The following is a 13,198-nucleotide window of genomic DNA, read 5'->3' as shown; positions in this document are numbered from 1 at the left end:
TTCCCATACCCCGATGTCTGTTTGTTCAGCTTGATGAGGCCGCCTTGATGTGCCTAGAATGTCCTTCCCCTTTTTGTGGCCCAGGATGTGTTCTCAGGCAGAAGGCTAGGGTGGTGAGAGGGCTCACTTTGTCCTTTGTCCAGGTTGTGCAGTCCTGTGCCGCTTGACCACAGGCCGTGAAACCATTGATTCCATACGTTTTGTTCATTTACTTCTGCCTTTGCACATACTCGATGGTTTGTTTGCATTTTACAGAAGAATGAAACATAAAGGCAGAGATGTTCGGATAGGATTTGTCACTCACCATGGTCACTTGGGAATAGAAGAGGTAAACCTGGGTGGAGCGCCAGCAGTTTCCCTAACTCCTGGAGTGTTGCCCTTGCAAATGGGGCATTAGGGATCAGATATGCATATCTGGGTGTGCTGCCTCCTGCCAGGCAGGCCAGCGGGGACCAAGAAGTGGGGGCCTCTGTTAAGGTTCTCCAGACTCTCTGTGTAGAACAGGAGTGATGCTGCGTGCAAGGAATGCCTTGATTGTCCAGGTTGTGCACTCACAGATGACAATGCAGCATCCTGTATCACCCAGGGCAGCCTGTAGGAGCAGGTGCTATGCCACCTGACTGCTGTAGCTCTGTGGGCGGCACATCGCAGTCACTGCATCGTGACAGCTATGAATCACTTGGGACATGATAACTCAGGTTCTGTGTTCCAAAGAGTCGGTCTTTTTCAGAAAGACAATTTTTAATGGTTTTAACAGAAAGCTTACTGCTGATCTCACACTTAAAGTTTAGTCTGTAGTTCTCAGGGAGTTTTGTTTTTCTGGCAGAGGTCTCAAATAACAGAAGTTGCCTTCTGTTCCAAATCCTGTCACTCGCCAGCTTGCATAGGACAGTTAAGCCTGCATGTGGACCTGGCAGCCTGACCTTCATTCTGCGCTGTGGCTGCTTTTCACCTGCAGTTCTCTGCCCATGCAACCAGATTCGTCACCCATCTTCCCTCCCCCTGCCCCGACAATCAAAATACATGTGGTGGTTGGTAGCTTTCAGGATCTTTATAAGTACAGTCAGGAGCTCTTACAGAAACCCGAGTTGCATCAGTCGCTTCCCTGCAAGCCAGTGGCTCATTGGCCTCCTCAAAGCAGGGAAAGAGCCTGCGTGGCTCCCTTGTGTAAATGGAATCAAGCTGGCTTTCTCGGTGGGATTTTGAGCTTGATAATTTTAGTAATCCATTTCCGCCATAAAGCCTGAAAAATAAGTAGCTTGCTAGTTAGCTATACTTCTGAATAATCACTTGATGTTATTTTTTTTTTGTTTTCATTTTTTAAAAGATTATAGTGCTAAAGCTTTGTTTTTGCATTAGAACCTTGTTCCACCCATCTGTAGGAGGAGCATGACTGACGGCTGCCTCACGAGCTGCTCTGATGTTTGCTGTGATACTACAGCCCAGCTTCTGGCACATGATAAATGATGAGTGTTAACTGTTGCCACTTGGAGAGTGATTGCTTCTGCCCCAGCTGATGTGTGATGACTGCTCGGGGACCCAGGTGCATATCTTCAGATGTTTTCCTTCTCAAAGGCTCAGTTTCTGGAGATATTTTGCATAAAAGTCATGTTGCACTTTTCTGTGGTTTTTTAAAAATCAGGTTACTTTGATAAATTTGATTTTTAAAAGAATTTATTTATTTTTATTGGAAAGGCAGATTTACAGAGAGAAGATACATAGAAAAAGATTTTCCATCCGTTGATTTACTCCCCAGATGACTACAATAGCCAGAGCTGAACCAATCCGAAGCCAGGAGCCAGGAGCTTCTTCCAGATCTCCCATGTGGGTGCAAGTTCCCAAGGCTTTGGATTTTCCTCTGCTGGTTTCCCAGGCCACAAACAGGGAGCTGGATGGGAAAGTGGAGCAGCTGGAACACAAACTGGCACCCATATAGGATGCCATACTTGGAAATGGAAGAGTAACCAGTTGAACCATTGTGCTGGCCTCCCAATAAGTTTTATTTTTATTAACACAGAACTGTAAAATACAAGGTTGTCAGGCCTGGCGCAATAGCGTATTGGCTAAAGTCCTCGCCTTGCACGTGCCGGGATCCCACATGGTCGCTGGTTCTAATCCCGGCAGCCCTGCTTCCCATCCAGCTCCCTGCTTGTGGCCTGGGAAAGCAGTCGAGGACAGCCCAAAGCCTTGGGATCCTGTACCCGCATGGGAGACCCAGAAGAGCTCCTGACTCCTAGCTTAGAATTGGCTCAACTCCAGCCATTGTGGTTACTTGGGGAGTGAACCATGGGATGGAAGATCTTCCTCTGTGTCTCTCCTCCTCTCTGTATATTCGCCTTTCCAATAAAAATAAATAAATCTTTTAAAAAAAAATACAAGGTTGTCTTCAAAAAGTTTGAGGGATATGGAGTTAAAAGGTGTTCATTTTGGCACTAAGGAAAGTTGAGATTGGGTTAAAGGTTTACACATTCATTTGAAAGGCAAAGTTATAGAGTGAGACAGAGAGGTCTTTCATCTGCTGATTCACTCCCCCAAAAGCTGAAATAACCAGGGTTGAGCCAGGCCACAGTTAGAAGCCAGTAGCTTCATCCCAATCTCCCATGTGACTGCAGAGGCCCAATCGCTTGAGTCATCTGCTGCTGCTTTTTCAGACTCATGAACAGGGAACTGAGTTGGAGATGCAACAACGTGACTCAACCAGTGCCCCTCTGGGATGCTGGTGTCGTTGTACCACAGGCACTGGTCCCAATGCGTAATTCCTTGTGATGTAAACTTTGAAGCCCCGTATGTTTTCAGGATGTTTTTGGGAGATTTAAGCCTTATGTAAGCTCAGGTCTCTGAAGTGCACCAGTCTCTGCTGTGTGTGTTGGTGCTGCCACTCTTGCCCCGTTGGAAAGTGAAACTTTTCCATGTATTCTGAGACCCCTGAGAAAAGTTACGTAAGTAAGAATTGTTTTATTGGTGATAACATGTAGGAAAAAGACCAGGTCAGCCACGAGGTTTTACAAAAATGTGTTTTATTTATTTGACTCACATATTCTTTTGGTTTTATGTTTACCTCTTTGTTCTTGGATTATCCGGATTCTGTTTTAATATATTATGTGCATTTCTCTGGTTTCCTGAGCTCTAACACTATACATGGTGTTTGTCTTTTTAAAAATAAGCTTTATGGACAAGTTTTGATGTAGCAGTTAAGATGCCATGTGCGCACCTGCTAATGCACACCCTGATGGTCCTAATGGTTGAGTCACTGCTGCTTACGTGGAATGTGTGGGTTGGCGTCCTGGCTCCTGGCTTCTGGCTGGCACAATCCTGGTAGTCTCAGGCATGTGGGGGAGTGAACTGGCTGATGCGAAACCCTTCTTTGTCTCTCAAAAAAAAAAGTTGGAAAAATATTTTGAAAACATAAAAGCAATAAGATTTACATTAATTCTTTAAAGATTTATTTAAAGATTTACAGAGACAAGGAGACAATGGTTCACTTTCCAAGTGGCCACAATGACCAGAGCTGAGCCAATCGGGAGCCAGGAACAAGGAGCCAGGAGCTTCTTCCGGGTCTCCCATATGAGTGCAGGGTCCCAAGGCTTTGGCCTATCCTCGATTGCTTACCCAGGTCACAAGCAGGGAGCTGAATGGGAAGTGGAGCAGCTGGGACACGAACTGGTGCCCAGATGGGATCCCAGTGCTTGTAAGTGGAAGGTTAGCCATCATGCTAGGCACTGAAGATTCTTTTTAAGAAGATTTTACTTATTTGTTTGAAAGGCAGAGTTACAGAGAGAGGGGGAGGAAAAAGAGAGCAAGATATCATTTATCTTCTGGTTCTTTCTCCAAACAGGCCGGGCAGAAGCCAGGAGCCAGGAGTTTTGTTGTTCTCTCCCATGTGGGTGCAGGGCCCACACTTGGCCCATCTGCTGCTGCCTTTCCCACCGCAGGATCTGCAGCTCATCTTTGTGATTGCACTGTTTCTCCACACCCATTCTCTCTGTGGCAGCAAGAGGGATTCCTCTGAGCCTCAGTTCTAAATCCAAGTCACACGGAGCTCTGTGTGCCGTGGAGGCTCTGGCTTCCCCTGGCTGCTAGAAGACTACCAGGCTCCCAGCCCTACTGGCAGGACCTGGATTTCTAGCCATCCCTGTGCCTTCTTCTGTGGTTTCCTGGCTGCTTCCCTCTTCCTTCTTAATCAAATCCTAATTTAATGCACACCTTAGAGAGGTCCTCTTACCCCTAAGAAGAAGCATTTCAGACACTATTGTTGGAGTAATAGGATTTAAAAACAAAAGCTCCCAACCCAAGTATACTATCGTCAAATCCCAAGGAGAAAGCAACACATTCCTTTCTGAGCAAGCGTTGCCATGGTGTGCATTTACAGGGCTCCACCAGCAGACAGCAGAGACAGACAGAAATCTCACTACTTTACGTAATGTTTAAGTCCTGTGAGAGGACTTGAGGGCTCATCCCAACTTGAGCTGATGATCTGGGTTAGCTGCTTCTGTCCAGAGAAACCACCAACTTCTCACACCTTTAAGACAGGAGGCGGGTTTGGACCTTGGGATGAGGCACCTCTGAGGCCTCTGGGTGCTTGCATTCCAAAGGGATGGCTCCCAGGTTCCTCAGAAAGAACGTGCCTTGGCTGAAGACCCTCTAGCCTTCAACAAACATACAGAAAACCACGCACAGGGGCTTAGATAAAACCCTTGTATGAAAGAATTTCATTCTTCCTTTTTTTTTGACACCAATAAATATAAGTCTGATTTCTACCAAGTTTAGAAAGATATATTTTTACAAGATTTATTTGACTTTTTATTTGAAAGTTAGATATACCGAGAGGATGAGAGAAAGATCTTTCATCTCTAGATTCACTCCCCAGCAGCCGCAATGGCTGGAGCTGAACCAATCTGAAGCCAGGAGCTTCTTCAGATTCTTCCAGAGGGTCCAGCGTCCCAGGGCTTTGGGCCATCCTCGACTGCTTTCCCAGGCCACAAGCAGGGAGCTGGATGGGGGGTAGAGTAGCCGGGATTAGAGCCAGTGTCCATATGGGATCCAGGTGCATGCAAGGCGAACACTAGGCTGCAGTGCTGGGCCCTAAACCTCTTCTTTCAGTTCATGTTTTTCCTCTAAACTGTCAGATCTCTGATATTTGACTTATCTTTAGAATCAGAACAGGGACACCCTTTTTTGTTTTAATTTAAATTTATCTATCTGTTTATTTTGGGAAGACAGATTTACAGAGAGAAGGAGAGACAGAAAGATCTTCCGTTCACAGGTTCACTCCCTAAATGGTTACAACAGCCTTACAACAGCCGGAGATGAGCTGATTCAAACCCTGGAGCTTCTTCCGGGTCTCCCAAGTGGGTTCAAGGCAACAAGGACTTAAGCCACCCCCCACTGCTTTCCCAGGCCACAAGTTAAGGAGCTGGATGGGAAGCGGGCTGCCGGGATTAGAAGATTAGAACATCCTGGTGTGTTCAAGGCGAGGACTTTAACCACTGCGCTATCGCACCAGGCCCAGGGAGCTGGATGTTAAGTGGAGCAGCCAGGACACAAACTGACACCCATATTGGAATCCCAGCACTTGAAGGGGGAGGATTAGACATTTGTGCCAGGCCCAAATTTATTTATTTTTAAATGTCTGTTCCCTCAGTATGGGTAACATGCAGGTCTCTGGGTGCGATATAAAGAGATAAAGGAGAGGTGAAAGAGAGAAAAGACCCTGCCCTGCCTCCCGTGGTCCTGGGGGAGGGTCAGGGAGAGGGAGTGTTGTACTGCTTCTTACTACCAGATCACATGAGTATCAGGGCACAGAGATGGTCCCCTGGTCTCATCCCAGGGCCCTGATGAGGGGAGGATGTCCTGAGGGTGTTCCTGCAGGAATCTCAGTTGTTCTGGGATAGTGTTGACTTCGCGTGCCTGGTGTGAGCTACCACTTCCCATACTAGCCAGCTGTCTAAGTCTGTTTTAGTATGCCCATAGCCTTAGATGCTTAGTGGAAAATATGACCTCTGATGTTCAGTGTGCTCTTCCTTCCGTCTTTTGGCAAGGTACTCCGTGTCCTCTGTTGAATCAGAGGCCGGCTGTCTTCTTGTGTACATCTCAGTCTATTGTCCTTCCTTAGATGGAGTCAGCAGTGGGGATGGCCCAGGCCCACAACACGTGCTGCAAGGCCAGAGCAGACATCCAAGCAGTGTTCCTTGATGTTGGGGATCAAGTGGAGAGGACCTGAGTTGGTGCTCAGACTGAGCTCTCGAGTGTGCCAGTGGGCACACACAAAATAGGGGTCCTCTTAGAAGTCCTTTTTCACTCTGTATTTCAGTACCTGGCATGGAATAGGTAAATAGTGGCCTGGTAAATAGTGAATGAAAGAAAGCCTTACTGACTCGATCAATTGTTGTGTAACTCATTTGACGGGCACTCCTGCTCCTGAAGAGCAGTAACTCAGAAACTGCTTGCTGCGTACTATTGAGTACTGACTAGTGGGAATGGGTGCGCCTTGTGACAGGCACTGTGTCTCCCTCAGCCCCACGTGGAGCTGGAGAGGCTGAGGGAGACACAGGTACTCCCTCTGGGCTGAGCCTGTGCAGGCGTGTGGCTCAGGGTCTAGCTGCAGAGTCAGCTGAAAGCTGCCACTATTTGGTCTGGTCGTACTTGCTATACAGCAGGAAAGCAAACCGTGGTCGTTACCCTGCCTTCCTAGGAACCTTAGGGACAGAGAAAAGCGCTGAGAGGGAAACATTGAAGTGTATGTGTGGCACGTGGGGCTCTCCGTAGATGATCTGTTCTATACAGTCTCACCCTTTCCGTGTGTAATGATGACGAGTTTCGGTCTCCATTCGGTTGTGTGCTGTGTGCATTCTCACCAATCAGGTGTGTGGCACAGCGTGTCTCCCGTGCCCTAGAGCACAAGCTAGGGCAAAGTTCACACCCCTCCCAGGGCCACGGACTCTTCCCTCTGGCTGGATGTTGAGTCATCCTTCACCAGCATTCTTTGAGTCTCACTAACTCACCCTTGTGATCCCACCTCCTTTCAGGTTCCTATTGACTAGGTTTGTTTGGAGAGGTTTTATTCTTTCCTGTCCAGATGTGAGTGTGCTTTACTGGTGAACACCTTCAAAGTTGCTGGGGTTCCTGATGTCACCTCTGTTGTGGTTGGTGTGCGGTTCATCCTGTCTGCTCTTCAGGGCTGCCCTTTGTTTCCCTCTCACTGTGAGGTTTCTTCCCCCGTTGGAGGAACGTGAGGAAAAGTAGAAATCTAGCACTTCTGTCCTTCCTCCTGTTGCTCTATTAGCTAAGTATCTGATTGGAAAAGTACAATGTTTCCATTCATGCATATTTTACATTTTAATTTGTTTGGATGTTTTTCCTGTTTGCCTAAGTAATATTTCCCATGAGGCATTTTGGAAACGATACAAAACTTTTTTAAAAAACTTTTATTTTTGGTGATGTTTACATAGTTGAGAAGGATGCATGTCCTTGTGGACCACTGATTAGGGTGGGAAGGGTCGAGGATAGGAGAAAGTGGATGAGACAGTATGTTTCCAATTTTCTTTTTCTTCTTCCTGTATCGGAAGGAAGTGGGGAGAGAAAGGGAGAAGCTGCGCCTTGCATCCTAACTGCATCAGTACCCAGGGATAGGGAACAGCCACCGAAGCCATCCCAGGGTTCCCAGTATGGAACATGCTCTGAGGGTTCTGCTCAAGTGGTTTTGATAGTTCTAAAATGCTTTTGATTTCATTGATCCAAAGATGAGAAAATCCTTCCAAGGTCCTTTGACTGACATAGTCCACTTTAGAATCTCCACTCGCCCAAATACTTGCTGTCAACGCTTAACTAAGAGAGTTGTCTGCTTTGTTCTGTCCTCCATCCTCTGCTACGGTGCTAGTGGTCCTCTGCAGGACCCAGTGGACTGCCATATCCCCATGTGCATCTGGGCATCCCACATTTTCATGTGCTGTCAGGTGCTGTAGCCTGGCCTAGCCTGGCCCAGCCTGGCCTTCTCCCAGCCCTGGCTCCTGGAAGTGTCAGCAAGTCTCACAGTCCAGGCTGGCACAATCCATCACCACCGCCAGCTCTCACACAAACTGACAGGTGCTACAGTTCTACACAGGTGAACCATAAGTCCCCAACAGAATCTGCCCCCCAGATTTTGTTCTCTTGTGTTCTGGTGGGTGCTGTGGCTCAGCCTGATGGAGCTCAGCCTGATGGAGCCCAGCCCCTGCACTCTGACACTTGTGAGTGGGTACTGTGGCCTAGCCCAGACAGGCATGCTCCCCTGCCCCAGCTTTTTTGGATGCCAGGGGGTAGTGAGAAATGCTACTTAGCCCATCCCAGGTCTCCCACGTGGGCAGGTGTCTTGGCCTGAGCCAGACATGCCTTACGATTTCCTCCCTGTAAACCACTGTTTTCATCTCCCTTGCCTACCTGCCCATGTAGTGGCCTAGTCCATGGAAGACCCCACAAAACATTCCTTCCAAACATGCCCTCAGCTGCCACCACTCCAACATACCCTCGACCCCTTCCTTGGGAAATTTGCAGCCCCCTTCCCACCTGGGGACCAGGGTGACATGTCTTGATCTATCATTCCACGCCCTCCCCACATATCTGTAAAAAAATAATAATAATAAAATAGGCTACTGTGCTGACGCACTGGTATAGTTAACACAGAATGCCTGCCAGCTATTGTCTGCTTTTCTCCTAGCAGCGTAACACTTACCTAGGTGCAAGGCAACCTAGGCAATTGCCTTCAGCTGGGGCTTTTTATTATCTTTTAATAAAAAAAATAACTTACCGATGATATACAGTCAGTGAACTTTTATGGTAGAGGTTTATTCTGAATATATCTTTATATATTTTGTAATCTGTGTTTTTGTTTGTTTTTGACTCATTTTCTAGGTCCAGAAGCTGCTTTGCATGTGCCCAGTGGACTTCCACGGGATCTTCCAGCTGGATGAGAGACGGAGGGATGCAGTGATAGCACTGGGCATTTTCCTCATTGAGTCTGACCTTCAGGTAGACCTTCTAATAAAGAGTTTCTCAAAAGTGAAAAGGTGGGAGTGTTCATTGGAATCTATATTTGTGTCTGATTCGGATCTTACTGAAGCAGTACTAAAAAGAATGCATTTGGCCCTAATCGAAGTGGTGGAGAGTGAGTGAAACAGGTGGAAATGGAAGCCTTCACCTTCACTAGCACCCTCCGTGGGTGCTGGTTTCTGTCCCGGCTGCTGTGCTTCTGATCTAGCTCCCTGCAGGGGCTGGTCCATATACTCAGGCCTCTTTACCCACATAGGAAACCCTAATAAAGCTCCTGCTCCTGGCTTTGGCTCGGCCTTGCTCCCCAGCCGCTGTGGTCATCTGGGGAGTGAGCCAGCAGGTGGAAGATTCATCTGTGCCTCTCCTCTCTCTGTAACTCTGCCTTTCCAATCAATCAATAAATATCATTAAAAATCCCCATGTATCTTACACTCATCAGTGTTTTGTGGCTCTCTGAACCTGTCTGAAGGCAGCTTTTTTGCATGTATACACAAGTGTTTTCTGGGGAGGCCCCCACAGTAGCCTGAGCAGCCAGGTAGCCGGACATGCACCTCCGAAGGGCAGGTGTGAGCCCCCCTCGTAGGTGCCTGTGTTGTTGCAGACTGACCTGGCAGCCTCTGAGCTGTACTCTGTGCAAGCAGGAAGGAGTGATACCATCTGAGCCTGCATGTGCCCAACGTTATCCTTGGAGAGTCTGTGAGGCGGTTTGTGTGTGAATGTGATTTGCATTTGAATTAATATATATTTTTTAAAAAAAAACCCACCACTACCAGTCACATGTTTTATTAAGTATAATCTTTTTTCTTTCCTTTTTTTATTAGCACAAAGATTGCGTGGTTCCTTACCTGCTTCGACTTCTCAAAGGTCTTCCAAAAGTGCACTGGGTAGAAGAAAGCACGGCTCGGAAAGGCAGAGGTAATTGGCATGTGATGTTTTCCCTCAATGCGAGATAAGTCTTGTCTGCTCAGCACCTGCAGGGCTCAGTTCCTTGATGCTGAGGCATCAGTTGAAATGCTGCTATGCCTTCCCACCGCTGGCCGTGGAACAAGCACCTGCCCGCCATGGCTTGGGCTGAGCTTCCTTGCTGTGGAGTGGAGCCCGAGGACCAGGGCAGCTGGGCAGGCTGGTTCCCACTGCACCCTTGTGGAGCAAATGAGAACTCTGGGTGAGACCCAAAGACATCTTTTACCTGTCTTCCTTTTTCAGACTCAGGCCACTTGCCCTTCCTCAAACCAGTCTTAGTTAGCCCTGGCTCATTCCTGGGGTACAGTCAGTCCTTCAGAGCAGTGATGCTGCTTAGAAACGCTGAGACCTCCTGCTGTGGGCCCAACCAGGATGTGCCTGGAAATCGAGGCATCGCCTGGTTCCCATTGCTGAGTCCCAGTTAAATGTTACACTTCTCATCCATGTGTTTTTCTTTATAATTTGGAAAATTACTCGGTTCTGCCCCTCCTCCCCTCCACTACCTGCCTTTTTCTACTTCTTTACCATCTTGCTTACCCCACTTCTGGAAAAGTGTGCTCCCTACAGACATGATGTTTTTTAAAAAATGTTCTTAAACCTCAGCTCAGGGATACAGAACCCACTCATGTGGAGGGCCAGCTGCATCCTGCAGCCTCGAGGCCTATGAATTAAATGGAGCACTGCTCACTGAACATCCGGTGTCTGTGTCTACCACTGTGTGACCTCACGGGGGCAGAAGAAGTGTATGTAGATGTTGCTTTTTTTTTTTCTTTTTTACAAATTTCAAAACAAAGAGCATTCCATCCTTCAAAGCTCAATGGATTCATATTACAATGAAAATTTCAATTTTACTTAAAGTATTATTAGGCGAGCCAGTGTCGCGTCCTAGTGAGTTAAGCCACTGATTGCAGTGCCAACATGCCTAGTCACAGGGTCTTATAGTACATCTGGGAAGCAGCAAGTCCTGGAGCCCCCACCACTGTACGGGAGACCAGGACACATGAGTTCCTTGCTTCCAGACTGAGAGTCTCACTGTTATTCTGGTGGGAATAAAGAGAGAATCTGTGACATTGAGATACTCAACAATCTCCAACTGTGCATTGGCTCAGAAAACATTTAAGTTTCTGGAACCAAAACACACTTAAGCAAAAAGGTACAAGTATTTCTTGGCAAGTCCTTGGGGCCCACATAGGTTCTTTGGGCTTGGTCTTTGTGAGGGAAGTCACTGGAAAGGCGTAAGAGGGCGCCTGTGACTTGGTGGCCTGGCATCTCCGTTCCTGACAGCCTGGCTCCTGTCGTCCCGTCTCCAGGTGCCCTCCCGGTCGCGGAGAGCTTCAGCTTCTGCCTCGTGACTCTGCTGTCTGATGTGGCCTACAGAGACCCTGCTCTGAGGGACGAGGTAAGTGTGGCTTTCACATTTCTGTTAGGGAGCAAAGCATCCCAAGATGATGAAAGCATTTTTTTTTTTTTTTTCCCAAACAAGAAAGCTGAGATGTGATTGGATTATTTACGTTAATTTGAAATAAAATCTTTTTAGAAGCAATGGATCTAAGAAGTGTTTATTTTTTTCTTGCAGTACTTTTTGGAATATCATGGATCTTTTCTCCTTCCACTTTGGAAGGCAGGGGAATTGAAGATATCAGAATTTCTTCTTTTTCTCTGTTGAGAAAAACTATATATATATATATATATAAAATTAACACATAGTACGTGCTCATTTTTATGAGTACAGTATAGTATTTCAACACAGATATATCATGCAAATTGATCAGATCAGGCAATTAGCATTTCCATTTCCTTTCCTAGAAGAGAATTTTGAGGTAGCTGAAGCTTTAACTTTCAGTAGCCAGACTGTTTTCATTTTAATTATTTTAAAATTTTTTATTTTCTTTTTGATGTTCTCCATACAGTTGAGAGGGATAGTATGCATGGGAGCCTCTCAGTCGGGTGGAGAGAGTCAGGGTTTAGAAGAAGGTGGGTGGCACACATTTGTTTTCTTTTTCCTCCTGTGTCCATAAGGAGGAAGGAGAAGGGACCACTCCTTGCTGTCAAACTACATTAGTACGTGGGGATGGGGATACTCATTTGGGCTAGGTGCAGCAACCTAGCCCAGCCTGGCTCACTCCCAGCATCAGCTCACATATGGATTGGTGAGTGTTGTGGTACAGCTGCACCTGGTTTGTACCTCAGCCTTGCTCTCATTCGTGCCAGTGTGCCAGTGTGCCAGCCTAACTTGCCCCTGGACTCAGCCCACTCATATACCAATGGGTGCTGCAGCCTGGTCTAGCATGCTCTCATCCTGAATATCACATTCACCAGTGGGACCTGCGGTCTAGCAGGGGTGTTTCCCAAAGTTCTCCTACCAGACCCATTCTCAGCAGTGAATCGTGCATGTGCCGGCAGGTACTGCTGCCCAGACTGATGTGACTGGCCCCACCAGTCCTGTCACTCGCTGGCAGATACCGAAGCCTAGCCCCACTGGCCTGCACCCATTCTGGTTCTCATTTGTAGGTGCTACAGCATAGCCCGGCCTGGCCCTTCCCCAGACTCAGCTCTCATATGACCCCACACATGCCATATCTGTGTGCCTAGTTTGGTCTGTTCCACACCTATTCTGGCTCTCGTGAACACCAGAAGGTACTAGAGCCTAGCCCAGTATGGCTTACCCTCAGACCCAACCCACTCATGTGTGCCATTGGGTGATACAGCCTTGCCCAGCCTGGTCCACCTACAGCCCTGGCTCTTCGCACACCTGTGGGAGCTGTAACTCAGCAGGGGAGTCCCTAGAGTTCTTTCACTGGACATGTTCCCAGCCCCAGGTCTTACACATGCTGGCAGATGCTTCCACCTAGCCTCACATGGCCCACCCACAGTCTCCCTGAAAACCCACAGCAGTCAGAACTAGGCCAGGCTTAAGCCAGGAGCCTGTAACTCCATCTAGGTATCCTGTATTGGTGGCAGGTACCCAAGTGACTTGAGCAATCTCCTGCTGCCTTCAAAGAGGTACATTAGTGGGAAGCTGGAATTTTAAGTGGAGCCAGGATTAGAACCCAGGTCCTCCAGTATTGGATGTGGACATCCCAAGTGAAGCCTTGCCCATTGTGCCATTCCCATGCCATTTTAGTTTAGATATGTTGTTGGAAATGTTACATATAGTTCACAATTTCTTCCTTTTTATTTTATCCTTAAATAAGATTTATTTACTGTTTTG

The 13,198-nt window shown here is 47.4% G+C and overlaps 1 protein-coding gene across 1 annotated transcript in view; it reads left to right on the top strand.

Moving 5' to 3' along the window:
* Window positions 1-13,198, top strand: part of PI4KA (phosphatidylinositol 4-kinase alpha) — a 102,180-nt gene that overhangs the window by 5,429 nt on the left and 83,553 nt on the right. The window contains exons 2-4 of the mRNA XM_004592047.3: window positions 8,887-9,003; window positions 9,846-9,939; window positions 11,298-11,386. Coding sequence (XP_004592104.2) covers window positions 8,887-9,003; window positions 9,846-9,939; window positions 11,298-11,386 — 300 coding nt within the window. The remainder of the gene's footprint in view (window positions 1-8,886; window positions 9,004-9,845; window positions 9,940-11,297; window positions 11,387-13,198) is intronic.

Source organism: Ochotona princeps, chromosome 29 (genome assembly GCF_030435755.1).
Source record: "Ochotona princeps isolate mOchPri1 chromosome 29, mOchPri1.hap1, whole genome shotgun sequence".
NCBI classification, from domain to species: Eukaryota; Metazoa; Chordata; class Mammalia; order Lagomorpha; family Ochotonidae; genus Ochotona; species Ochotona princeps.
The sequence above is the reverse complement of the archived record's forward strand: the minus strand, read 5'-3'. Positions and strand labels throughout refer to the sequence as shown.